Genomic DNA, 26,321 nt, shown 5'->3' on the forward strand with positions numbered 1-26,321 from the left:
TAAGCCATGATTGTGCCACTGCACTTCAGCCTGGGCAACAGAGTAAGACCCTGTCTCAAAAAATCCTTTGTGCTGTCTTGCACTTTGATTGGGTCTTTTTATCCATACGTGAACTTGTGACATGATTTCTTAACATCATGCATTAGTCATTTGGAAGATCAGAATAACTCAGTGAAATCATGTTTCTCAAATGTTGAAGTATATCACTTTGCAATATTTTTAAAAAATCACATTTGTTAATAACCACTAGTCTGATTAGAATATATTTTAAGTATTGAGAAGCTGTCAAACTGATGGTGGTGAACACAGGTTTTCCAGAATTCTAATTTTTGTTTGAAAGCTCAAAGTTGGTCATCAACAACAAATACTGTGTTGTCCCTGAAAGGACGGGCTCACTTCATATTTGAGTAAATGTCTGCCACATACCCCAAACTGAATCACCATAGTTTGTCAATCATTTTTACAAGTAAATTGTCATTCCATGAAAAAATGGCTAGTTCAGCTCACAACTCAAACAGTTGCACAGGTGCTTTTCCTTGAGACAACCGTGCTACTTGGGCAGGTAGCAGCTTCCTGTTTTGTCACGCTGAAAATGAAAAAGATGTGTACTAAATGAGTAAGCTTTAATAAAATCAGTATTTTTTATTGCTTATCTAAGGGCATTATTAAGTGAAGCTGGCTTTTTCCCCCTCCTGAGTGCACGGAGTGACAAATACAATAAATAGGTGTCTTCTTTGGTTGCAGCAGTTTTATACAGTATTTCTTTGGCATTATACATGTCAGTGTCAACAGAGTGAAAACAACCAATGTCCTAATATTTTTATGAAAACAGTTTTACCTTCATAGACACCCTGAGAGGGTTTCAGGGACCCCTAGTGGTGTATGGGCTATACTTTGAGAATCAGTTTGCAACACTGCCTAACAGAGTAGATCTGACCAGTGTTGAATCAGCACAGTGCTGCTTTCTCTTGCTTTTCATGATTTTTCATCAACTTCAGTTCCCACTGTATGTCTGTAGGACGTTTCTCTAAAGGAGGCTGGCAAAGGGAATTAACTGCTTGTTCCTTTCTGTTGTGCAACTTTGGGCCACTTGGCTTGATCTTAGAAATTGAAAGCCAGGAACATCTCTTAAGACCTATATGAGGAGAAATAAGGTTCTAAGATTTGGGGAGACAGAACAAAGATTTGAAATCAAGCTGTGACCAGCCTACAGTAAAATAGTGACTGTTGGCATTGGCACTTAATCTCTTCCTTGCACCCAGTTTCTTCCAGAGCTATTTGTCATTGTCCCTGTCTTTTCCAGCTCCTAAGCATCTGATTTAGAATTTGCCTAAATTCAGATTTACAGCATATGGTAATTATATTGAATCTGTGAGGCACTCAGGAAGTTATGCATTCTGTCAGAGTCAGAAATAATTCAACTTTCCAAAACCTATAAGTAACCAATTTGAAACTGTTTGCCTATTGGCAACATATTAAAAAGTGTGTGTAGCATGCACAGAGGTGAAATAGAAATAATTTGCTATGGGAACCCTAAATATATGATATAGTCCTTGCATGATCATTTACATAAATCTGCAAAATGAGGCATCCATATTCTTTGAATGCCTTTAGATTCCAGATACTGCTTTGAAAGTTGCCCGTTTTTATCTTTACCTGTTTTCTTTCCTTACTGTTTCATTTCTGTAGAAGTTCACTTTCAACTCTGATTGAAAGTGGCCGGTTCTCTCCAATACAGAAAGTTCCAAGTCAAGAAGGGGTAGGGACTGAGATAGTAGAAAAATGGGGGCTCTTTTTTTCTTATCCATATCCTTATTGCTGAAATGACTTTGCTAAGCTAGCCTGATATCATTTGATAAAGGGGGGAAAGTAGCCAGCCCTGAAAGACTGATCTCATTCTTTCCTAAGGCAGCCAGGGGTGTCAGGACTAGATCAAATCCCAGGAGGAGAATCTTGTAGCTTTGAAAAAAATGTAACTGTATGACATTAAATCAGGGGTAGAATATGTCACACTTTCGCTGCCCTTTTAGGAGGTAGGCAGCAGGCTGTAACCTTTTACTCAGAAAATTGTCTTCGAGGCCCTTTCGCTCAAAGTCAGGAAGTGGAGATGGGGGCCTGGATAAGGACACTGCAGTGAAGTAAGAGAAGCCATTAGTGTTCTTTATCCCTGCATTAAAACATATGCATATTAGCATGTTAAGTGAATTGTAGCTCTGGCTGTACTTGGCTATTTCCTACCTTAAAAAAACTGAGTTTTTCATCTGTAGGTCACTTGCCTCTTGTCCAGTTGGTGGCTGAACTTTCCAAGTGAGATGGAAGTGCCAGCCGGTGGTTGACACAAGGGCAGGCACTGAGTGCATTCTGGATGGTCTGCACTCTACAGAGGCTGCGTCTGGAAAATCAACCAGAAGAAATGACAGTGGTTGTTTCTCTTAGCTCCTAAATTCGTGTGTTCTTATGAGCCACTAAGAATATGTGAAACTGAGACTGCCCTGAAAAATCTGCCCCTACCCCCACCATGATTATTTTTCATATTAAAAAGACACCCACCACCAAGGGCCAGTTTAAATTGTACGATCAGAGCCCATAGACCAGACCAATGGAAAAGCCTAAGCAGGCTAAGGGGCTTGAATTTAAAGATTTTCTAATCATCAGATTTTGATAGTGAGTTCCAGACTTTACGTCTCCAGCCAGTCACAAAAAAGAAAAAATTCTTTTTACTATTTCTAAGCTTCTAATTACTAGTATTTAAACGTGATCAATGTCTCCTGAGACCTAGCACCATAGAAAGTAATTAAAATAAATAAAAAATAAGTATCTAGTAGATGCTGTGAGATTGTGTATGTGGCTCTTTTGAAATGAAACTCCAGCCTCCACCAGTAGCCAGCCCCGTTAGTTTTGTCTAGATCTCATAACAAAGCCACTTTGTGAGGCCCACCAGGTGGTATTTTCTTTGCCACTGTTGCTACTCCAGGTCTCTCTCAAATTAAATGCTGTACGTTTACAGGCAGCTATGCCAAGTGCACAGGTTTTGCAGTTGCCTCTCTGAGGCACTTGGGGGGAAAACACAAGGCAAGCTTTCTACTTTCCCACTTTGCTGCCTCCTGGAACTACCTGCAGACCTGGGCTGGGTTTGCATCATGGAGATGACAGGACTAGAAGAAAGAATGAGCATGAGGATGAAACAAAGAACCCCTTCCCCCTGCCAAAAATGAAAACAAACAAACAAACAAACAAAAAACCAAATATCCTGATTCCATGGAATTGTTTTCTTCCTTTTAAGACAAAGACCTCAAGGGGTTGCTCATGCTTAAGGGATACTTAGTAGAATTGTCCTACTGTTATTTTAATAACTAACAAAACTGGCTTCCGTAGTCGCTATCATGTCCATAGCTGGTCAACCTTTTCAGCTTGGTGTTTCTGGAGGAAAGTAACCATTGTGGAATGCAGGTGGCAGATGTACCTTAAGTGGCATTTCAGCGATAGTAGTAGATCTTTTGACTTATTATTTGTTGGAGTTTGAAACTTAGTGAATGCTTAATCAGGTACCATATGTTGTTTGAAGATGAATGCACTGGAGGAAATCTGTAAAAGGGGGTGGTGACATTTTACATCCACCTCCCTAAAGATTGTGTTTGAACCCCCTATCAGGATTATTATGAAGAACAAATAAGAATGTGTAAACATTTTCCATGAACTGTGGAGCACCATTCAAATGCAAGATGTTATTATTTAAAAAAGAATTTTTTTAAAAACCTGATATTTGTCATCTACCGGCCTTGATGATGGTATGTGGTGCCTGCAGCTTTTTAAAAGGTTTTAACATTCATGGAAGAAGTTAAGCAAATCATTATCCCTATTGAATTTCTAGAAGCCCATAAACACTGGTCTCTCATTGGCTAGTTTAGTGGTTTCTGTAGCTTAGTGTGCCAAGGAGTTGAACTTGGATTTGGAATCCTGCCTGGATTTTTGTGGTTATGTTGTCATGTCCCCCGTCTGCCTCATTGTCCATAGTCTTGCTTCCTTCCACAAGCAGGCTGTAGATCAATTGTGGTGGAAGAAGTACATTAAGCAAGTGCCTTCTTTAAAGAAAGTTTCTTACAGATTATCTTAAATCCTCTAAGCAGTAAAATGCAAAGATGGCCCACGTGTACTTTTTGGCCCTTATTTTTGCACATTAAAAAGTTGTGGTTTTCTTAGTTACCATATCTGAAAAGCTCCTGCCTCATGTGAAGTAGTCTAGGCCTTCCTCCCTATGTCCTTTCAGGCAATGAAAGTTTCTGGTGAAAAAAACCAAAACTTTGCACTGTGTCCTTTCCTTGGCAGGTCATATGATCAATTTCTCCAATGATTTTTTTCCCCCCAACAGATGGGTCAGAGAATTTCTGAATGAAGAAAACAAAGGTCTTGATGTTCTAGTGGAATATCTCTCATTTGCACAGTACGCAGTAACGTAAGTAAAACTTGGCTTGCTTACATTTGAATTTTTTGTGGTCACAGCAGATGCAACTCAGTGGTAAAGTTATACACCACACAAAGGGCAGAAACTCAGAAGCAGATGTGCTAGGGCTTAGGGAGGTTTGTTTCTATTTGGGTAACTAAAAACAAATCACATAATTAGTATTAGAAATGCCTTTAAGGCAGAAGTGAAACAGGTGAGTAAAAAAAAAATCACCCTTAAAGGAGCCCTTATTTTCAAAAGTAATGCTTTCTTTAGGGCTTAAGTTATATATATGGAAGAATAGTCTAACAGTTAGTGAAAGAAGTATGTGATAAATCACTAGGTGATGCAAAAGAGTGACTCCCTTTTTATTTTAAAAATGATGTCTCCATGTATATTTATATATGTTAGTAAATGCATAGAAAATGATTGCAGAAACAGATACCAAATACAGTGGGTAGGGAGAGGTAACAAGGTAACAAGGTAACAAGAGGTAACTGGAGGGAGAGGTAACAAGAGGCTGTTCCTTTTTCCTTGATATGTATTTGTATTGTTTTGATTTTCTGCCTATAAACTGAAGGGGAGTAAAAACAGGTCAGAGCAGGAAAGAAAAATCAACCTATTTAACCTTGTTTTTGTTATTTCCTAAAATTCTCCTGTTTTCTCGACTTCCGGAATGATTTACAAGACTCAGAAGTGTACATCTGAATGAGACATTGTCTTCTCCACATTTTCTCCTTTAATCAAAAAACATCCTAGTATCCACAGACACACTCATACACACAGATTGAAGCAATAATGTTCGTTAATTTGACTGAAAGACATTTCAGCCTTGGTGGTGTTTTTCTTTTCCATTCTTGTTTTAAAAGTAGTAACCTGTTTTTTTAATTTCTTCACTCCAAAAGAGTCCTAAGACTTAATCAGCTGTTATCTTATAATCCCCATCATTTCCTGGAGAATTTGTGAAGAGAAAGGTATAATTATTCCTACCGTATAGATGCAGAAACGAAACTATTGACTGAAACTGTCTTGATAGGTTTCAGTTCTGATACCTCTCATGTATTAGATGGAATGGACTAAGAAAAACCAATATACAAGTTCTTACCTTCCTGAGAAATGCTCTTCAAAGGATGTTTCGTATCTATCTCCATTTCATCAAACACTGCAAGTCTCCCTTATGCTTTATATTATATGCCAAGAGAAAATACTGTTACCTACCCTGTTGGGTGTTTTAAAATCTGGAGTGATATTTATGCAATTCGGAGAAGACTAAGAAATGTCAGGAGGAATGGGTAAGAATAGCATGCTATGTTTTCTGTTGGCTCTAATGAATCCTTTACCTACATGACAATAGAGCTTGGCAACCAGCTTTCCCAAATGTGCCTTCACATAAGACCAACCAGGAAAGGAGGTGCTCCTATGAGGGAGTTCCTGTAGTCTCTAGCGTAAGACAATAGCGCACAAAAGATGAGAATTCAGAGCTTTTGTTTCTCAATCTTGTACCTTTGTGGGGGGTTTTTTTTTTTTCAAGCAATTGCTTTACACTGTTTGCTTATTGGTTTTGGTTGGCTTTCATTAGATAACAAATTTTATATAGATATATAATTTGTCGTCTTTCTTGAAACTAATGGGCTGAAAAAATTTCTTGCTTTTCCTTGGCATATGACAATTTCCTAGCCTGTGAAATATGAGACAACAGGCTCATAGTGCGTCCCTAAAGAAGCAGCACTCTTTTCTTTTTCTTTTTCTCTTCTCTTCTCTTCTCTTCTCTTCTCTTCTCTTCTCTTCTCTTCTCTTCTCTTCTCTTCTCTTTTCTTTTCTTTTCTTTTCTTTTCTGTGTGAGATAGAGTCTCACTCTGTCACCCAGGCTGGAGTGCAGTGGCATGATCTGGGCTCACTGCAACCTCCGCCTCCCAGGATCAAGTGATTCTCCTGCCTCAGCCTCCGGAGAAGCTGGGGTTACAAGCACCTGCCACCTTGTCGGGCTAATTTTTGTATTTTTAGCAGGGATGGGGTTTCACCATGTTGGGCAAGCTGCTCTCAAACTCCTGACCTCAGATGATCCACCCGCCTCAGCCTCCCCAAAGTGTTGGGATTTCAGGCATGAGCCACTGCGCCCAGCCTAGAAGCACTCATTTCTATGTGTGTTTCCTTTTTCTGCTGTGTGAGAGTGAGGATGAGCTGAGAGGAACACACGGTGAATGGCATGGGAGCTGCAGAGTAGCCTAGCGAGGGCGTCAGTGCCACGAGTGATTTCAGGATGCCCTCCTCGTCTTACCTTCTGTCATCTCAGTGATAGCTTTCTCTTTTTAGCTGTTAAAATTTTATTAGATTACCTCATTCTGACTCTTTTATGTTCAGCATTCCCTCCTGCAGCCAAAGGCATGACAGAATTGTGATCAGATGCCTCCACGGACTTTGTGCATCAGTCTCTGCTCTCTGATTAGTCTTTTGTAGGTGAAAGTCATTTCATTTTCAGATGAAGATTCTAACCAAATATTTTATTTTGGCAGTTATACTTTTATAAAGTTATACTTTGATTTATTGTATGTATTATTGTTTTTTCTTCTGCAGTATCCTCTAAAATTTTCCTGAGGATATTAAGTGTAGCTGCCTTCTGATTGTTCTGCTGTCTGATCAGGTGTTGTTATGGATAGAAACAATTAATACAATTCCTTTTTTTTTTCTTTTGAGAAAGCAGAGTTACTGACTTTGTGAGGGGGGAAATGTATGGAGCACAAAAGCCTATCTGTTTAAAAACTTTGTTCCTAAAACTATATAAGAATGAGCAACTTAAGTTGCCATTTATTCTAACATGGTTAACATGAGTAATAACCTCAAAAAATGTCAGAGAAACAACAGTCTGACTTTAAAGAGCACCACACTGGGAGGAGATTCCAAAATCAAAGCAAATCCATAACTTTGCTAGTAATGTATCACACATGCTTGGAAAAGTACACTTACCAACACACTGGGAGAAAATGCTCAGTGAAAATTGATGGGTAGGAATAAATTAGTATAAGCCTAACATATTGACTTGTTAAAGCAAAATGAAGACAGCTGTAAGATCTTTTCCCCCTTCCATCATACCAATGTTAGCGACTGGTAAGTTAGCAAGCCTTATAAAATAAAATACAAATAATATATCACTATTTAATTTTTGCTGTTCATTGTTCCATTATTCTTTTGCCAGACCCATTATTTGTCATTCTGTATTTTTAAAGCTAACACTGAGCCCATAGAAATTCCGTTGTATTTCCTTTCCAGTTTTCTTTGTTTACAAAGACTTTCCATACTAAGGTGCAGATGTGTTGTAGGAACAGCAAGTTATACCTGTTCATTTAAACACGTGAATGTGAATTTTTCAGTCTTCAATGGCATTTCTCTTTTGTTTTAGTTTTGACTTTGAAAGTGTGGAGAGTACTGTGGAGAGCTCGGTGGACAAATCAAAGCCCTGGAGTAGGTCCATCGAGGACCTGCACAGAGGGAGCAACCTGCCCTCACCTGTGGGCAACAGTGTCTCCCGCTCTGGAAGACATTCTGCACTGCGGTGAGTTCGTTTAATCAGGAGGCAACTTTGGCAGGGTGTACTGGGACAACAGGGTCCTACTTCTTTTCATGATTCTGGGCACTGTATCTCATAAATTGCCACAGAGCGCTTTCATTTACAATGACTCTAAATGAAAGTTTCTTTAGGAGTTCATGGGCTCTTTCCTTGGGTGATGTTTGATAACTTTAAATAGCTTCTGGAAACACCATACCTTGATTCAGCACAAAAGGTGAGAAAATTCTGCTGCCAAGTGATACAACGGGGCAGTCTCATAGGCAGATAAGGTTTTGAAACCAGGGAAATGTTGACATCCTGGTGGAGGTACTGTTTCCAGGGTAGAGGCAGCACTTAGCGATCTGGGGATCTAAAGAGCCCCTTGTTACCCTTTGTCCTTCTGCTCTCTTTCATTTCTCCAGCGGTAGCTCAGGTTGTGTGCTCTGGGGTGTTTTGTTAGCCATAGGTACAGAATGCCATAGTGATCATTTGTATTGGTGAGATGCCACTAAGCAGTGTTCCTTTGATTAGGTATGCTTCAGTTGTCAACCTTTTTTTTTTTTTTTTTAGATGGAACCTCACTCTTGTTATCCAGGCTGTAGTGCAGTGGCTCAGTCTTGGCTCACGGCAACCTCCACCTCCCGGGCTCAAGCAATTCTTCTGCCTCAGCCTCCCAAGTAGCTGGGGTTACAGGCACCTGCCACCACACCCAGCTAATTTTTTTTTTTTTTGGTGTAGTTTTAGTAGAGACAGGATTTCACCATGTTGGCCAGGCTGGTCTCGAACTCCTGACCTCAGATGATCTGCCTGCCTTGGCCTCCCAAAGTGCTGGGATTACAGGCGTGAGCCACTGCACCCGGCCAGTTGTCAACCTTCTATTTCTTCCTAAGTATTCCCTTTCTCATCTCTCCTGGCTAAAATAGTACCATGCTAAGGGAAGATTGGTGCTGACCACCTATACCAGTAATGGGTTTAATGTTGCTGAGGTTGTTCGTTCACTCATACCTACAATCATTCATTCATGGAAAAATATTTTTGTGCTTCTTATTTGTCAGGCATAACACTTAGAACAAATTGTATATTGGTGGATAAATCAAACTCCTGCCTGTCAGGACAGAGATATCATCTAGAACAAGTTTGTAAAGGTTTTCTATAGTTCATGATTTTCACACAAAATTTTATTAATAAGACCCTCATTCCAAAATGTTGCTTACTCTTTCTTTTCATTTTTTTCTATCCTACCCCCTTACTTACTCTTTCTTGCTTAAAGTGTTTCTGTCTTATTTCAGGCATGCTCTGGCAAGAGGACATTATTTCTCTAAGTGTTTACGATCACTCCGGGTTTTCAGTCATTGTAGTAGAATCCATATGTCAAATTGCAGTCAGTGAAAATGTGGCGTTCAGACCTTTGCATTTGGTTGCCTAATTACCTCTTGTCCCTTTGACTTGGGTTTTGGTCATGGAAAGTTAAACATTTCTCTGTAATGAAGTTCAGTTCTGCCGAAGGATTTGATGTTTGAGTATGATACCACCAATAAATCATTCAGATTTTCCTTGTTTAGAACTGGAAGAAAATGTTAATGGGTTTAGAATGAATTGATTCACTATTAAGAGCAGTGTTTCAATTCACCTCATTATATTTGCAATAGGCCAAGGGTTATGCAACCTGCTAATCTGCATCAGCTTCACATGTGGGCAGGAATATATGGGCTGCTTTGGCAGATATATAAAGAAAGGCTAATTGTCTGAAGAATTTCCTGTTCACCTTGGTACTACAATGGAAATTTTCACCACTAGTTTAATTATTTGTAAGGGATTTAATTTACAAAGTACATTTTAATTTAGTTTTCTATCATTGGACACTTAGAAAGTATCATATTTTGCCAAGCTACCGCCTTAATAAGGATTCGTTTTTCTGGTTAATAATTCAGTATGCTTACTTTTTAAGGTATTTTTTCCAGTAGAGCAGAAGAATCGGGAAAATTTGGGAAACTTCCCAGGTTCAAAGAGGGATGTAACCCTGGATGCTGGAGATCGAGGGACATCCAGGGCCAGCCTGTTCTGCTTCACAGTTTTGGTTCAAGGTGGATCTTGCTAGAATTAATTTCACATTGGAAAGTCAGACCAAAAGCATGGAGATAGGGAATTGTATCTGGAAAAAAGCAGGAATTATATAGGTGCTGTTTCTGGTTGGCAGGTGTGCTTGAAGATGACCAGCTAAGAAACCAATACCACATTCTTCTCTTTTGTGTTTTAATAATTCAAGCTCAAGAACAGAACATTGAAATTTCCTTTGATTCTGCTGTGTGGTTTCTAGTAGCTCAAGAAAGCTGACACAGCAGTAACTTTCATGCCACTTAAGGACTTGAAGCTTAGATTTGTGTTTTGTTTTTTGAACAATGTATATCAATAGTTTTCTAGCTCTTGTGGTTCGTGGATTTATGTCTGGATTCTAATTCTGTATTTGGTCATTGGATATAGCATCTGTGACATAAAAACAACAATCAGAAGTACAGGCATGTGGTACATGTTGCTTTTCATGTACCCAAAGATTGTTTACATTTTTTTCTCTTCCTCCTTCTCTCCCCTTTCTTTCTCTTCTGCACACACTGCCTTCACTTTTGGGTTTCTTTTTATCATCCTCCCTTTTCTTTCTACCACCTCATTTCTGATTTTCTTCTCCTCTTCCACTTTGTCCTTTCTCGTCCTGCTGTCTCCTCCTCCTCTGGTTTCACTAATCTCTCATGCCATCACCACATTGGTTTCTCTGCCTGAGTATTTTCAGTTCCATTGCCATTACAGCTGCTTCTCCCCTCTTGCCTCTGGAGCAGCTTCAATTTACACACTGATGATGAGGCTTCAAACCGGAAAATCTCGTAAGTCACGGGTGAAAACGACATCCAAGCGAGCTCACAGGGCATGGTGGCAGGGCGTTCCGACTGCTCTCCATGATATTATATGATAACCTTGTGGCTTTGTGCCGACATGCCGTACTAGAATAAAGCCTGCTGCCTTTTAAACTTTGATACACTCTGTTATCATATTATGATTCCTCATTTTTAGAATTTGAACCTTTACAGTATCTTGCATTTTAAAAGCACAGGTTGGTTTTTTGTTTTTTTTCTTTGAAAAAGAAAAAATATATAAATTCATGCTCTATGAAGATGATTTATTCTGGTAGCTTTGTTTAATTAGTATATGTCTTCTGTACCCAAATGCAGATTTTAGTTCCTTCTTTTTAATCTCCCGATAATAAGACAGATATAGTAATCTTATCTGATACCACTTGGCAAAAGGATTGGTTAATCTTGGAAGAAAAAAATGAGATTTCAGGAAATTTAAAACACGTTGTAAATGGGCATGATTAAAGAAAAAATGAAAAACATTGTGTTCAGCTGGGCACAGTGGTTCACGCCTGTAATCCCAGCACTTTGGGAGGCCAAGGTGGGAGGATCACTTGAGGTCAGAAGTTCGAGACCAGCCTGGCCAACATGGTGAAACTGTCTCTACTAAAAATACAAACAACAACAACAAAAACTAGCTGGGTGGGGTGGTGCACACCAGTAATCCCAGCTACTTGAGAGGCTGAGGCATGAGAATCTCTTGAACCTGGGAGGCAGAGGTTGAGTGAGCTGAGATCATGCCACTGCACTCCAGCCTGGGCGACAGAGCAAGACTCAATCTCAAGAAAAAAAAGAAAAACACTGCATTCTAAAAAACAAGTTTTTTTTGTTTTTTTTTTTTTTTTTTTTTTACCAAATTCTAATGTTGACATACCTTTTCCTCCTTGTAGTCATACTTTACTTTTTAATTATTCAAAATTGATTGTTAAACATTTTATGTCATACCCCCTGAGTCATATCAGCTATTGGATTCTGTATTACCATGTATTTGTCAGGCTAGAGGGAAACTATTGTTATTGATGCAGTAGAGACCTGGTTTATATTGTCTCCTAAAATTAGAATGTGGTGTGCCTTCAGTTAAGACAGGTTTCTGTCAGCGTGGCTACAGAGCTTACTAAATTTAACAATGCTGTATAGGGACATATGTGCACATCAGATCTGTGAGGACAAAGGCTGTGTTATTTCAGATGCAAGAGAAAATACTTTCTGATTTTTAAGAAGGTCCAAATTAATGCTATTAACTCGAGTAAGAAATGACATAGTAAGTTAATGAGTTTTTAAAGAAAGAGGTGGAGTGCTCACTCAGGGTTTGGAGGAAGGGACAAATTTAAACTGGACTTTAGGCAATGTCCAGAGTTGGTCCTCAGGGTAAGGAAAGGTTGCTGCAGGTGGAGGGGAAGTGAAAGAACATGAGTTGAGCACAGCCCTATATAAAGATAAGGAGTGCTAGGGAAAGAGGGAAGAACCCGTCCTTTCAGGAACAGGTGCTTTATGATGGAGGTGGAGAGCTGTCCAGTGGAGAGACAGTCATGAGACAAAAACCAAGATTCACCGTTGCTATTGATCCTTGTAACCAAGGATGATAATTTCAAAACAATTATATAATCCTGCTCATTTCTTCCTTAAAAATTTTTTGTCTTCTTTTACTTTTCTGAATATGCCCATAGTTTACGTATTCCCATTGCAATGTTTTATTTTCAAATATCTTTTCTTTAAAAACAACACCAAGATCCACATTGCCTTTAATACACTTAACTACCATTAGTATTTCTTCTACACTCCTCCAGAGCAAGTTTGTTTTTCTTAAGAGCAATAATTGTTTTTCTTATGATGATGACGATGACGATGATTTTTTGAGACAGGATCTTGTTCTGTTGCCCAGACTGAAGTGTAGTGGCACAATCATAGCTCACTACAGCCTCAACCTCCTGGGCTCAAGAAATCTTCCCCCTTCAGCAACCCAAGTAGCTGGGCCTACAGGTGTGTGCCACCATGCCTGGCTAATTTTTAATTTTTTCTGTGGAGATATGGTCTCACTATGTTGCCCAGGCCTCTCTCAAACTCCTGGTCTCAAACAGTCCTCCTGCTCAGCTTCTCAAAGTGCTGGGATTACAGGCGTGAGCCACCATGCCTAGGCAAGATAATTACTTTAATGGAATGGCATTTCGTGAATAGTCCTCATCTGAATATTTGCCACTAATGTACTTAGTGGATTTACGTGAAGAGATGAAGAATTCAAATATAGGTCCTTGTTTATGTATTTTTAACACTGCAATCCCATTCCTGGCGATGGTTTTCATAGAAGTAATTCTTACAAGTATTTTTCAGTAGTACAAAGATACAGATAGCATTGATGTAATTTTTATTGGTGAGAAAGGCTTTCCTTAAATGTCCGCTGTGTGGCAGCCACTGTACTAAGGGCCTCAGGGGATTTGCTGATCACAATTTACTGCCTCTGTGAGATTGCTGCTGTTACTACCACTGTGAGGAAACTGGGACCTGAAGTAGTAGTTAAACAACTTGCCTGGGTCGAACAGTAAGTGAAGGAGGCAGGATTTGAATTGAAGTGGCTTATCAAGGATTGGAAGAAACACTGAAGAGGCCTCAGCAAATTCTTGTAGCTGTGGTCCAGTGCCTTCACGGGCAAGATTGATTATGGACTTAGTATGTAAAGGGTGCCTTGCCAAGGGTTAAGGAGACAGAAAGATATATTAAATAATATATTTGTATATGATTTGTGGCTGACAAGGGACTTAAGTATACATATGTTTGTGTGTACACATGCGTGTGTACATGAGCATATATGTGAAATGTCGTGTGAGTGTAACACACTCTAACAATACGGAAATGTGGAGGTGAGAGTAAACGGCAGAACCTAGGGAGTGATTTATGAGACTTGGTGTGGATGTGAAATAACACTGAGTAAGACCTGGAGGAGTGGCTGGGAAAAGGGAGAAGTCAGGAGAGTGGTCTGAGCAAGGTTCAGTGGTAAGACTGCATGCTTCCTTTAGGAGACAATGAAGAGATGAGCCTGGCTGCAAGTCATTAGAGCCAGTTTATGTACTATTCTGAAGGTTAGTCTGTGAAATCATCACTGCAGCTCATTGGCAGTGATTTTGTAGGTTTTGGAAAAGGGGATAATATGGGAAGAACATAGAAATATGTCCATTTAAAGGTCACAGGAGTGAGATGGTTTCCTTGGACACATTTTACATGGGGCTATGTCCTGATTAATTAGCCCTCCAGTAGCAAATGCCTTTGACAAATATAATATAATGAAAAATCAGAAAAATCAGGCTAATAATGACTCTCCATTCACATGATGGGTCGCCAGCCTCCCCTTTCATTTTCTCCGTTTAAAAAGTATGCACTGAAACCTTTGATTAGAAGCTCTGATCTAGCTCTTATCTGGTCCTCTAATGGGACATATAGACAGCATTTCAGTGCCTGATTTAAAAGTTCATGAGGGGCCGGGCACGGTGGCTCACGCCTGTAATCCCAGCACTTTGGGAGACCGAGGCGGACGGATCACAAGGTCAGGAGATTGAGACCATCCTGGCTAACACAGTGAAATCCTGTCCTTACTAAAAATACAAAAAATTAGCCGGGCGTGGTGGCGGGCGCCTGTAGTCCTAGCAACTCGGGAGGCTGAGGCAGGAGAATGGCGTGAACCCAGGGGGCAGAGCTTGCAGTGAGCTGAGATTGCTCCACTGCACTCCAGCCTGGGCAACAGAGTGAGACTCCGTCTCAAAAAAAAAAAAAAAAAAAAAAAGTTCACGAGGATTTTTGTTTACTTTTTTCTTTCTTTCCCTCTGTCTCTTCTTGATCTCTCTTCGTCTCCTTTGAATTATCTGAATTCGACTGTTTCAGCTCTATTTCTTTTGGCTGTAGAGACAGTCAGAAAAATGCCTGGCTCCTTTTTTTAGCATCGTATATTTTATGAGTTTAATTGATAGAAAAAATATGCCCAAGTGATGTCATGTCTGAAGGGTAAGAAAGAGGAAACCTAAAACCCCAACTCTTGGTTAAAGTTCTATTAGCCCAGACCTTGGAACCATAAAAGACTGGTACAATTCTGCCAAATTCTGTAACATACCTCATTGGTGTTGCATTTCAGTGGGTTGAACCCTTACATCAGCTTCCAAGGGAGTTCTATACTATTCTTTATTTATAGGTAGATATTAGTTTGAGATCTGAATAGTGTGACAGACTGCATTTTGCTTACAAAAATGCTTTTTGTAACAGAGAAAATACACCTTTTCTTTTACTTGTTCCCATTAGGGCTTAGATATTATGAATCTTACAAATGTTGGCATGGAAGCTTCATAGAAGGCTTGTGGAAAACCTTCTTCCTAGACTCCCGGAAAGCCTGATTAGTTCAATTCAGGAAACATTCTTTCAGGGTTCTGCGGTATTATGCAGTCTGGGTATTGAAGCTCAGGGAGAAAGACAGACATGTACACAACTCACATACTAGAATAAGTCTAAATGTCTAGAAATATGTGTATATTGTTGAGACAGTAGATGGGTGATCACAGTTACTTCAGGACATTACTGGGTGAGCAACAGCTTCCATTTTGGTGGGTTTTTTTTTTTTTTTTTTTTTGAGACAGAGTCTCACTGTGTCACCCAGGCTGGGATGTAGTGGCGTGATCTCGGCTCACTGCAACCTCCGCCTCCCAGATTCAAGCAATTCTCTTGCCTCACCCTCCCAAGTAGCTAGGATTACAAGCGCTCACTACCATATCCAGCTAATTTTTGTATTTTTAGTAGAGTGGGGTTTCACCATGTTGGCCAGGGTGGTCTTGAACTCTTGGCCTCCCAAAGTGCTGGGATTACAGGCGAGAACCACCGCACCTGACCCATTTTGGTGTTTTCTAAGTGCTTGATACTTTACTTGTATTAGACTGTTCTCACGCTGCTATAAGGACATACCCGAGACCAGGTAATTTATAAAGGAAAGAGGCTTAATTGACTCACCTCTCAGCATGGCTCTGGAGACCTCAGGAAACTTACAATCCTAGTGGAAGGGGAAGTAAACATGTCCTTCACATGGCGACAACAAGAAGTACTGAGCAAAGGGAGAAATGCCTCTTATGAAACCATCAGATCTCATGAGAACTCAGTATCATGAGAACAGCATGGAGGTAACCACCCCCAGGATTCAATTACCTCCTACTGGGTCCCTCCCATGACACATGGGGGTTATGGGAACTACGATTCAGAGTGTGATTTGGGTACAGACACAGTCAAACCATATCGTTACAGATATAAATCTCTGAGTAAATCCAGTGTTTGATTTCTTCTAGCTTTTTAGCTTATGAGTGGAGGTCTTTCTCCTCCACTCCAAAATTTTCATAGACACACCACTTAGTACTTATGTTTACCACCCATTGTTATTATTTTTAAGAATGTACTACTTTATATTTTTAAACATGAAGGACTAGCTCAAAATTTTGTAGCTCTCCCCCACTCCTTTTTTTTTTTTTTTTTTTGACTGTTTTGTGATGAGTAATGGTTTAAGGTCAGCAAAACATGACTTTAACGAGAACACTAACTAGCTTTATATATAATTCAGCCTATGAACAGGTATCTGGCAAGAGAAATTCCTGATCTGTGGTTCGGCAGATCCATGAGAGCTGCTTCTCCGGGTTTTCTTTGCTGGCCTTGCTTTCTTTTTGCCCTCCTGTCAAAAATTCAGGTTTCGCTTGGTGGTTGGAGCTCACTAACAAAAATAGCTTCTTTCCCTGTAGCGCCTGCTGCTGGTGCTGTGCAGGTTGAGGTGTTTCATTTGTGTTCCTTGATAGATTCATTGTTGAGCATTAAGTAGGTGGCTGGGTGCAGCTGTCACCTTAGTATTAAATAGGAAATGTTCTGTGTAGGTTTCTTAAAAAACATTTGCTTAGCCGGGTGTGGTGGCGCTGCCTGTGGTCTTAGCTTCTTGGGGGGCTGAGGCAGGAGGATCACTTGAACATGGGAGGTCCAGGCTGCAGTGTGCCAAGATCATGCCACTGCACTTCAGCCTAGGTGACAAAGTGAGACCCTGTCTCAAAAAAACAACAACAACAAAAAAAGGAAGTTAAAAAAAAAAAAGATACTTGCGCCTGGGTGTGGTGGCTCACATCTGTAATCCCAGCACTTTGGGAGGCCAAGGCAGGCAGCTCACTGGGGGCCAGGAGTTCGCGACCAGCCTGGCCAACATGGTGAAACCCCATCTCTACTAAAACTACAAAAAAATTAGCTGGGCGTGGTGCACATGCCTGTAATCTCAGCTACTTGGAAGGCTGAGGCAGGAGAATTGGTTGAACCCAGGAGAAAGAGGTTGCAGTGAGCCAAGATCGCGTCATTGCGCTCCAGCTTGGGCAACAGAGTGAGACTCTGTCTCAAAAAAAATAAATAAATAAATAAATTTGTAAAATTGCTTAGTTTTTTAATGTCTACCACTCATACTAGCATTGACTTACAACTTTTTCTTTTATTAATATTTTATGTACGTATAACTATTGGTACCTGCTGAGATATGCATAACACTAATACAAGGGTTTGGAGTAATTTGTTTGGTTATGATCTTAAGTCAGTTTTGTAATCTATAATCTGCTTCTTTCTGCATTCGCAGAGCTTTGTGAATTCTAACTGGCAACTCTTCCAAGACAGAATCTCATCTTTGAATGCTAGGGTAACATTTAGAGTTTTAGTTCTGTGGAAAATTAGCAGGCAGCTCTGTAAGTTGATGTAGGAGAGGGCCTGGGAAATTTGGTGCTGTTAGTTTCCCTACAAAATCAGCCCTAGATATCCCTTCCCCATTGTATTTTTCTACAAATGGCAGGAGCTCCAAAAATTAGACTCAGCTATTTTCTGCCTCTGGGAAGACCTTCTTTTGTGTACAGGCATCCAGGGCCCCAAAGGCTCTGCTTGCCAGCCTGGGAGAAGAAAGGCTATCAGGATGGCATTTAGATAATCAGCCTCAGTGGTCCAGGAAGTGGGTCACAACTTCTCCATATTTCATTTCCTGTTTTTCTCTTTGGAATCTGAGGGAGTCCTCTCCAATCCTCACATCTCAGGGAACCTCCCCTAAGTCACCAGAGGGACCTGATTGTTCCGGCACCTTCTTAGACCAGTTCCCATCAACTTGAAAGTTACGCTTCAGAATGAATAGGTTGGACAGGATATGGTCTCCAAATGTCTGTTATGGAAGGGGCTGGTGAAATGGTTGAATTAAGGCCCTCTGAAAATGTTCTCATCCATAAAAGTGATAAGAAAACTGGCAAAATTACTGGAATAAACTTTTTCAGAACTCTAGAAATTAAAGTCTTGCAGTAACCCAGGGAGCATCTATTCAAGAAAAGGGACTGATTCTCAGAGCAGGAAGGTTTGTGGCATTTTAACTTGTTCTTATTCCCATCCCTCCCTCTCCAGTTCCACAGTAGCCTTGAAAACCAGTAGCTGCAATCACAGTGAAAACCAGCAGCCTGGCAGCCTCTGGCAGGGGCAGGATGGAGTTGGAGTATCTTCAAAGCACCTCTCCCTCCTCCTCTTCTTCCTTCTCCTCTCCTGCCTCTCCCTCCTCTGAGATTTGAGAACTACTGGTGGAGTGGAGGGCCCAGGGGAGTACATTGCTGCTGAAACTGATGTCAAATTTCGGTTTAGGGAACATGCACCATTAGCTGTTGACAGAGTCTGGGATCACGCAAGATGTATTACATAGGACAGGACTAAATAAAGCTCATGTGCCCCAATTATCCATGAGAGTCCATGGAGAAACTGATGCTGCCTCTCACTGGAGCTTTTGAAGAGTACACAGTGAATTGGAGGGATACTCTCCAATTTGGCTCTGCTCAAATTATGTGAAGTTTCATAATAGCTTCAGGAAGAAAATATTATAGTAACCGGTTTCACTTTATGTACTTCTGTGACAGAACACATGCCAAGGGTGTTAGTTTACCACGGAGGTACTTATGCCTCCTACTGAGTCACTGGCTTAATCCCTGCAAAGCTCAGGCCGTTGTAGAAAGTTTATTCAAATAGGGAAACTAGGGTGATCAGTGTTTGGAAAACGAAGAAAGTTTAGCCTAGAGGGCTGTGGCAAAGGACCGGATGCAGGCTGCCTTATCCTCTCTTTCAAAGATAGTATATTGAATTGATTTATTTGTGTTAAGATGATTATGCAACAGCATCATGTACATACATTATTATATAGTTATAACTAGTTTCATTCGAGCAGTTTGAATGTTAATTGGTAACGGAATACTTCCGTGATTTTTTTTTTTTAACCTTACTTAAGTGAATCAGTGTGACTCATATATTTAGTAGAGTTTTGGGGCACTAATCAGTTAGCCTCATCTTTTTTCCTGTGGAAACTGTTCATCACTGAATTCAGCTTTATTGACATCTAGGTAGACATTTGCAACACCAGATAGTAAGATTTTCAAAACTGAGTTTTTCTAATGATATTTAGTTCTTCAGTCCTGTGTATTGTGGGGGGGATTTGGCTTTATCACAGAAATCTGCAAATTTGCTTTATCGGGTAGATCAGGACCAGCTCTCCATCTAAAAAGGCCTTCTAGGAGACATCCTACAGGGTGACTGAGGAAGAACGTGATGATCCCCTTATCTAGTTAGCCCTCTCTCTTAAGGCAGACCTAAACCTAGACCATCTCAGTAATGTTTAGCATAAACAATAGGTACTTACTAAAGACAACTTTGGGGCTTAAAAGAGAGATTTGATTTGATTTCCTGTGGCTGGTGGCGAGAACCAGAGGCCATTTCCTCTAGATTGCTTACCTTGTCTAGGTGTTCTTGTTGTGGTAAAGTGGCCAATAACTTGTAAGTCCTAATTCTGTTGCTGTTTTAGGGTCAGTAAAGCCATCTCAGGGAAGTAGTTATTAGATAGTGTGAGCTTCTGCCGGACGCAGTGGCTCATGCTTGTAATCTCAGCACTTTGGGAAGCCAGGAATTCGATACCCACCTGGGCAACAGAGCAAGACCCTGTCTCTAAAAAAAAAAAAAAAAATTTTTTTTTTTTTAAATTAGCTGGGCATTGTCTCTTGAGCCCAGGAATTTGAGGCTGCAGGGAGCTGTGATCATGCTACTGCACTTCAGTCTGGGTGACAGAGTGAGACCCTTGTCTCCAAAAAATACATGGTATCAACATCATGCATTGGAGCTGAATTCAAAACCTGTTTTTTATTTTTGTGTTTTTTGTTTTGTTTTGTTTTTTTAAAAGTCATTTGCTCACATGGTAATTAAAGCAAAGAAACTAAATATCCAGTTACAAAAATCATCAGATTCCATAAAATGTGTGTGATGAAGAATTGATTAATGTACATGCTAACCCATGGCATAGTCCCTAAAATCTAGTCTTGTATGTTTAAGATCATCCTAAGTTGAGTCCTTTGAAAGTTTATTTTCAGAGGAAAAGAATTATGACATTTCTCAGGGTGCGTTTATTTAATGAGAGGAAATCCTTTTTAAAATGTTTCGAAAATATAGAGCAAAATTTCCTATTAAGTCAAAAAACGTCCTCACTTTCTTAATACGTGTGATATATAGAATAAAGATTTAAAAAGAGAAACTTGGTTACAAGGTGTTGGCCATCGTATTCTATAATAGGTGCCTATATGCTGCTGTTTTTGACAAACTAAGACTTAATTCTCCGTGGTGAAATAGTTATTCGGGGTGAGAAATGACACCTGTCTAGGACTGAAGCAGGAAACACTGCCAGGATGACAGGATGTGAACATTTGATCAGGAACTAGCCAGCACAGACAGCTGTAGGCGGTAGCTTTTCGCATGGTCACCCAGCAGATTGTTGATGAGTCAGGTTGATGATGAGCAACTGGTAGAAAGTGACTGTCCTAAATCGCAGTGAGGAGACTTGTGGTTTTGCCTGGTCTCATCTCATCTCTTATTTGCCATGTAGATGTAATGTCTCTGGGCTTCCGTTTTCTTAACTGTATCAAGAAAGGATTGGAGTAAATGATACCATAGCTCTTCAGCTGTCAGTGCTATGATTTTGTTGTTGCTGTTGTTGGCCATGATGGTGGTTTTTAAATTTATAATGTTATTTTTTAGACATACAAGTTCAGATACTACCTTTTATTACTACTCTGTTTTTATATAAACAAACAATTGGAGAAAATAATTTTTAAACCAAATACCATACATTTTAGAAAAAAGTTTAGCTCTATTGTTTTTGAGCATAGAATATAACTAATAAACAAGTTTCTCATTGTTTTTATTGACATTTATATATTGTGTATTTTCTAAAGTCCTTAAATGTTAATAAGTATGTATGTGATACGTCATATTAAATATATTTTAAATGTTGATCCAGAAAAATATATTTGAGATTAGCTATCTACTGCAACAAATAGAAGCCCTTTGTGTTAATGTTCGGGAAGTAGAATATTATTCTAATTAATTTTGTTGCTTTCTACACTCCAGAAAATAATGACAGAGACATTTTGGCTTCTTAGAAAGAGACTGTTGCAATATAGATCAAGAACTGGATCAATAAATAAAAAGAAAGAATGTGCTACATTACACCTCTTAAGAAACACAAATAAGGCTGGGCGCGGTGGCTCACACCTGTAACCCCAGCACTTAGGGAGGCCAAGGTGGGTGGATCACGAGATCAAGAGATCGAGAGCATCCTGGCCAACATGGTGAAACCCCATCTCTACTAAAAATACAAAAATTAGCGGGGCATGGTGGCACGCATCTGTAGTCCCAGCTACAGGGACTTCAGAGGCTGAGGCAGGAGAATCGCTTGAACCCAGGAGGTAGAGGTTGCAGTGAGCTGAGATCGTGCCACTGCACGCCAGCCTGGTGACAGAGCGAGACTCTGTCTCCACAAAAAAAAAAGAAACAAACAAATAAATGTGTAAGGTTGGTCTACTTGCTGGAATAATGAAAATGTATGAATATTTCGAAGCGATGCAGAAATACGGCACTGTAGAGAATAACCTCTCCCATTTTCCGTAGAGACTGGTTTTCGTTAGTCAGTGTATCTTCTCGATCATTGCTGCATATGAATATTAAATTATATTGTTTGTTTGTAACAATTTAAATTATATTAATTGTTAAGTTACAAAAGGCAGTTGATTCCATTGAAATTACTCTTTTTAAAACTTAATCTTAGATTACTTTGTTTTATACTGGAAGCTATTGCTATCAACTAAAAATGAAAACTCGAATAAATAGTCATGTACTTAACAAGTGATTCCATTAAAGAAATATAAGACTGAGGTTAAAATAAAAACGATAGAGGAAGGGGAAGAACTTCAGATGTAGATTAAGAAGATGATCTATGCTTGGGTCACAGTGGCTGTGTGGTTATTTTTTAAAGTTGTGCTAGTCTCTGAGACTTCCAAAAAGTGTGTTAACAAGCATACCCAAGATGGGCTTATGGCAGAGTGACACATTATAAAGCTGTATTTTAGAGGTTGAAATCAATCTTACCATTGCCATTTGGTGGTGGTTTTAACCTACAATCCTTGTTTTGGTACTGGCAAAGAGTAGTGTCTGTTAAGTGCATGTGCCTCTGCTAAGAAAGTAACCTATTGTTTTATAGAAGTTTCTCTTTTTGTTTGTAGATATAATACCTTGCCAAGCAGAAGAACTCTGAAAAATTCAAGATTAGTGAGTAAGAAAGATGATGTACATGTCTGTATCATGTGTTTACGTGCCATCATGAATTATCAGGTATGTTGGAGCTTCTGGTTCTTTTTAAAAAAAACAAACCTGAATTAATCAGACTCAGAAATCACTGCTGAGTACAATGTACACTACTTGGGTGATGGGTAAAATAAAAGCCCAGACTTCATCATCATGCAATTTATCCATGTTACCAGAAGCTACTTGTACCCCTAAAGCTGTTGAAATTTTTTAAAAAAAGAAGAAAAACCAAACAACAAACAAAAACAGGCTCAGATTTTGTTCTCGTTGGTTTCTTTGTATTAATTCTATTTGAAGTAAATGCCAGGATTTAAAGAGATTCTATTAAAAAAGAAAGGCCTGGTTCATCCTAATGCTCAAGATTTAATTTATTACCCTCATACTTTAATAAATATATATAATTTGCGATGTATTTAAAGGAAAGGTGTTTTCCTCCTGTAGTGATAAACTTACTAGATTGCTTGGTGAATGTTTGTGACCATTAAAGACTGAATAAGCTGCTGTTGCGGGTAATAATGAAACAACTCTAGAACACCAGGAGTGGATAGACACAGTGGTTCTCAAAGGTTTATGTGGCGAACAGGCGAGAAGTTACAATTATTGGCAGTTGTACTCAGTGGTTCCTAATCTTTATAAGAAGCACCTGCAAGATTGTTGAAAATACAGATTCTTCCTTTGGGTAATTGTGATGCAGGTTGACCCCACTAAGGTGCTGCGTTGAATTTAAGAAGGGAAACATGCATTTATTCTTTCAGTACTTTTGTGAGCTTTGCCAGACAGCCCCTGTTCAACATAGGCACTGAGAATATAGCACCGAATAAATGTGTAGCCCAAGGAACTTACTTTCCAGGGAGGGGAGACAGATGACCAACAAATAAATTGCTAAAATGTGTATGTTCCAGATAATAATGATGAAATGAAAGCTAATGCTTACATGGTACACTTTTCAGGTCTAGTGCTTTTAAACCTCTTAAGTCATGTAAATAGCCCTGTGAGATCAATAATATTTTTCTCCACATTTTACTGATGAAGCTGGGACACAGAGAAGTTTAGTAATTTGCCTAAAGTCACATAGCTAGTAAGTAGTGGGGTCAGGATTTGGACCCAGGAAGGCTTTGAACCCAGAGAACCATTACTAAGTACTGTAGAAAAAATAGGAAATAGGAACTGCTGAAAATGTGTGTGAGTTTTAAATAGGCCAGCCAGGGAAGGGTCACTGAGAGGGTAATATCTAGTAAAACTTGAATGAGGGAGCAAAGGGAGGGATATTAGGGAAAGAAGATTCTAGGCAGAGAGAAGGGCGAGTGCAGAGACACAGAGGCAGGAATGTCTGGTTTGCCCAAGTCACAGAAAGGAGGCTTGGCAGGATCAGAATGAGTAAGAGGGAGAACAATAGAAGATGTAGTCAGGTGTCATCTGTTTGATTATGTAGAACTTTAAAGGCCGCTGAGAGGACATTGACTTCACTATGAGAGGAAAGCTGTTGAATGGTTATAAGGGCATAATCTGACACTTGCATTTAACATGAGACCACTCTGGCTTCTGTGTTTAGATTTGACTCTGGCCAGGCAAAGGCAAGAGGGAGTAGACCATTTAGGAGGCCCTTAGCAGTCATTTAGGTGAGCTTTGATGGTCATATGGACTAGGATCATAGGAGTGGAGATGATGAGAGGTGATCTGATTCTGGTTTTATTTTGATGCTAAAGGCAATAGCATTAGGTATGAGGGAGAAGGCGAGGAGTAAAGGCTGGTACCAGGGCTTTTGTCTTGGGCACCTGTGAGATAGAGTTTGCCATCTAAAAGATGGGAAGACTGCAAGATAGACAGATTTGAGGGAGATCATTAGGAATTCTGTTTCGGGGATTTTAACTTTGAGATGCCCGTTAGACATTCAAATAGTTATCTTAGGTGGGTGGTTGGATATGCCAGTCTGGATTTCAAGGCAGTGGTCTGGGCTGGAGATAGTAATTAGCATACAAATGGCATAGGAAGCCAGGAGGGTGAATGAGATCAGTAGGGGTAGACTGAGAAGTAAAGAAGTCCAAAATATGAACTCTGGGACTCTCTGTTTAAATGTCAGAGAGATGAAGAAAAGCTGGCTAGAGAGCCTGAAAAATAGCCAAGGAGTTAGGAGCCAAGTGAAGGACGTGTTTCAAGGAGAAGGGAGTATTCAGCTCTGTTAGATGCTACTAAGTCAAGTAAAATGTGGAGTGAGGATTGGCCATTGGCTTCAGCAAAGTGCGGGTCTTTGGTGATCTCGGCAGACAGTTCATTGGGATGGTGGGGGTGAAATGCTTGATTGGAGTGGTTTCAAGAATGAGCAGGAAGTGAGGATTTATACTGAGTGTCTGGAGGAGTTTTGCTGTAAAGGATAGCAGAGAAATGAGAGGCAGTGGCTGAACACAGGCTGTGGTATCAAGAGAGGTTTTTATTGTTGCTTAAGAGAATTTGCATCATGTTTTTATGCTAATGGCAATGAGTCCATAGAGAGGGAAAACTAAGGAGGAATGGAGGAATTTCTGGAACATACCATGTTCGTGAGCAGATGAGAGGGAATGGGATGGAGGAAGGACTCATGGGAAGGGTTGGCCTTAGTTTGGAGCACAGAAGAGTTCCTCTTTAATAGGAGGTGAGGAGGTAAGCCACAGATCTGTGTGGGTAGATTGATGTGGTATAGGAGCTTCTAGATGTTTTTTCTGATTGCTTGTATTTTCTTAGTATAAGAGGAAATAAGATCATGAGCTGAGAGTAAGTTTTGAGGAGAAAGAATATAGTTGACCCTTGAACTTTGTGGGGTCTGAGGGGCACTGATCCCTGGTGTAGTCAAAACTGTATATAACTGGAGGCCTCACTGATAGCATAAATAGTCTGTTAACGTACATTTTGTATGTTATATCTATTGTATACTGTGGAGTCACCCTGGAAGCTTAAAAAACTCAGGTGCCAGCTCCCTGTAATTGAAATTCGGAGTGTTTTGTTTAGTCTTCCAGGTGAGTTTAAGGAGCAGCCAAGGTTAAGAATCACTGGGCTAGAGCCTTTTCATAATTTTAATAAAGAGAAACATGTAGATCATTCATAAAGAATGGGAAGGTGATCTTTTGATAATAACATCATTGCCGAAATTTTTTTTTTTTTTTTCGGGGGGAGAGAAATGGGTCTGGTTGTCCTGGCTCAAGCTGGGACTAGAGGCACAAATCATTGCATCTGGCATTCTTGAAATTTTTAATAGAGAAATATGCTTTGACCGTGATGTACTAGAGACATAAGTGCATTTATGATTGTGTAAGTTTCATTAAGTAGATACTTTGGGTTTTTGGTTTTAAATCAATACTGACAGTTCCCTAACTTGTCTCCCAATGCTTTGTGTTTCTTTTTTTTTCCATGTTAATTTTAGTATGGTTTCAACATGGTCATGTCTCATCCACACGCTGTCAATGAGATTGCACTAAGCTTGAACAACAAGAATCCCAGGTAAGCTTCTTTTGTAGTATGCAAGTCTAAATCTATCTAGGGAAAACAGAGAGCTGGTCAACACTTAACCAAGTTTGACTTTGGAAACTTTCAAATGTTAATCTCTGAAATAAGATTGGCTATAAACTCTTTGGCTGTGTAGAATTTTTCCTTTGAGCCAAGTTACATTCTTACATGGGCCAGAGTTGAGCAACTGGTGACAATTCTAGCCCTCCACCGTTGTCCTCAAGCTTTTGTTCTTTTGAGGCCTGATTCCCAGCATCCTTGCTGCTAAATTTGGAGAGGA

The 26,321-nt window shown here is 39.8% G+C and overlaps 1 protein-coding gene across 13 annotated transcripts in view; it reads left to right on the forward strand.

Annotated features, from left to right (window-relative positions):
• The window catches only part of FMNL2 (formin like 2), a 315,840-nt gene that overhangs the window by 220,048 nt on the left and 69,471 nt on the right, over nt 1-26,321 (forward strand). For 10 of the 13 annotated variants that reach the window (XR_010579869.2, XR_012421108.1, XM_065525488.2 and 7 more), the window contains exons 5-8: nt 4,370-4,453; nt 7,839-7,991; nt 22,483-22,591; nt 25,959-26,035. Coding sequence is in view for 11 of the 13 variants with exons in the window: in XM_065525488.2 (XP_065381560.1) it covers nt 4,370-4,453; nt 7,839-7,991; nt 22,483-22,591; nt 25,959-26,035 (423 nt within the window). In the remaining 2 variants the exon portion in view is untranslated. The remainder of the gene's footprint in view (nt 1-4,369; nt 4,454-7,838; nt 7,992-22,482; nt 22,592-25,958; nt 26,036-26,321) is intronic. The other 3 variants (XM_045368247.3, XM_074009125.1, XM_074009124.1) reach the window with 1 other exon arrangement.

The sequence above is a fragment of the Macaca fascicularis genome, chromosome 12, assembly GCF_037993035.2.
Source record: "Macaca fascicularis isolate 582-1 chromosome 12, T2T-MFA8v1.1".
Taxonomy (NCBI): Eukaryota; Metazoa; Chordata; class Mammalia; order Primates; family Cercopithecidae; genus Macaca; species Macaca fascicularis.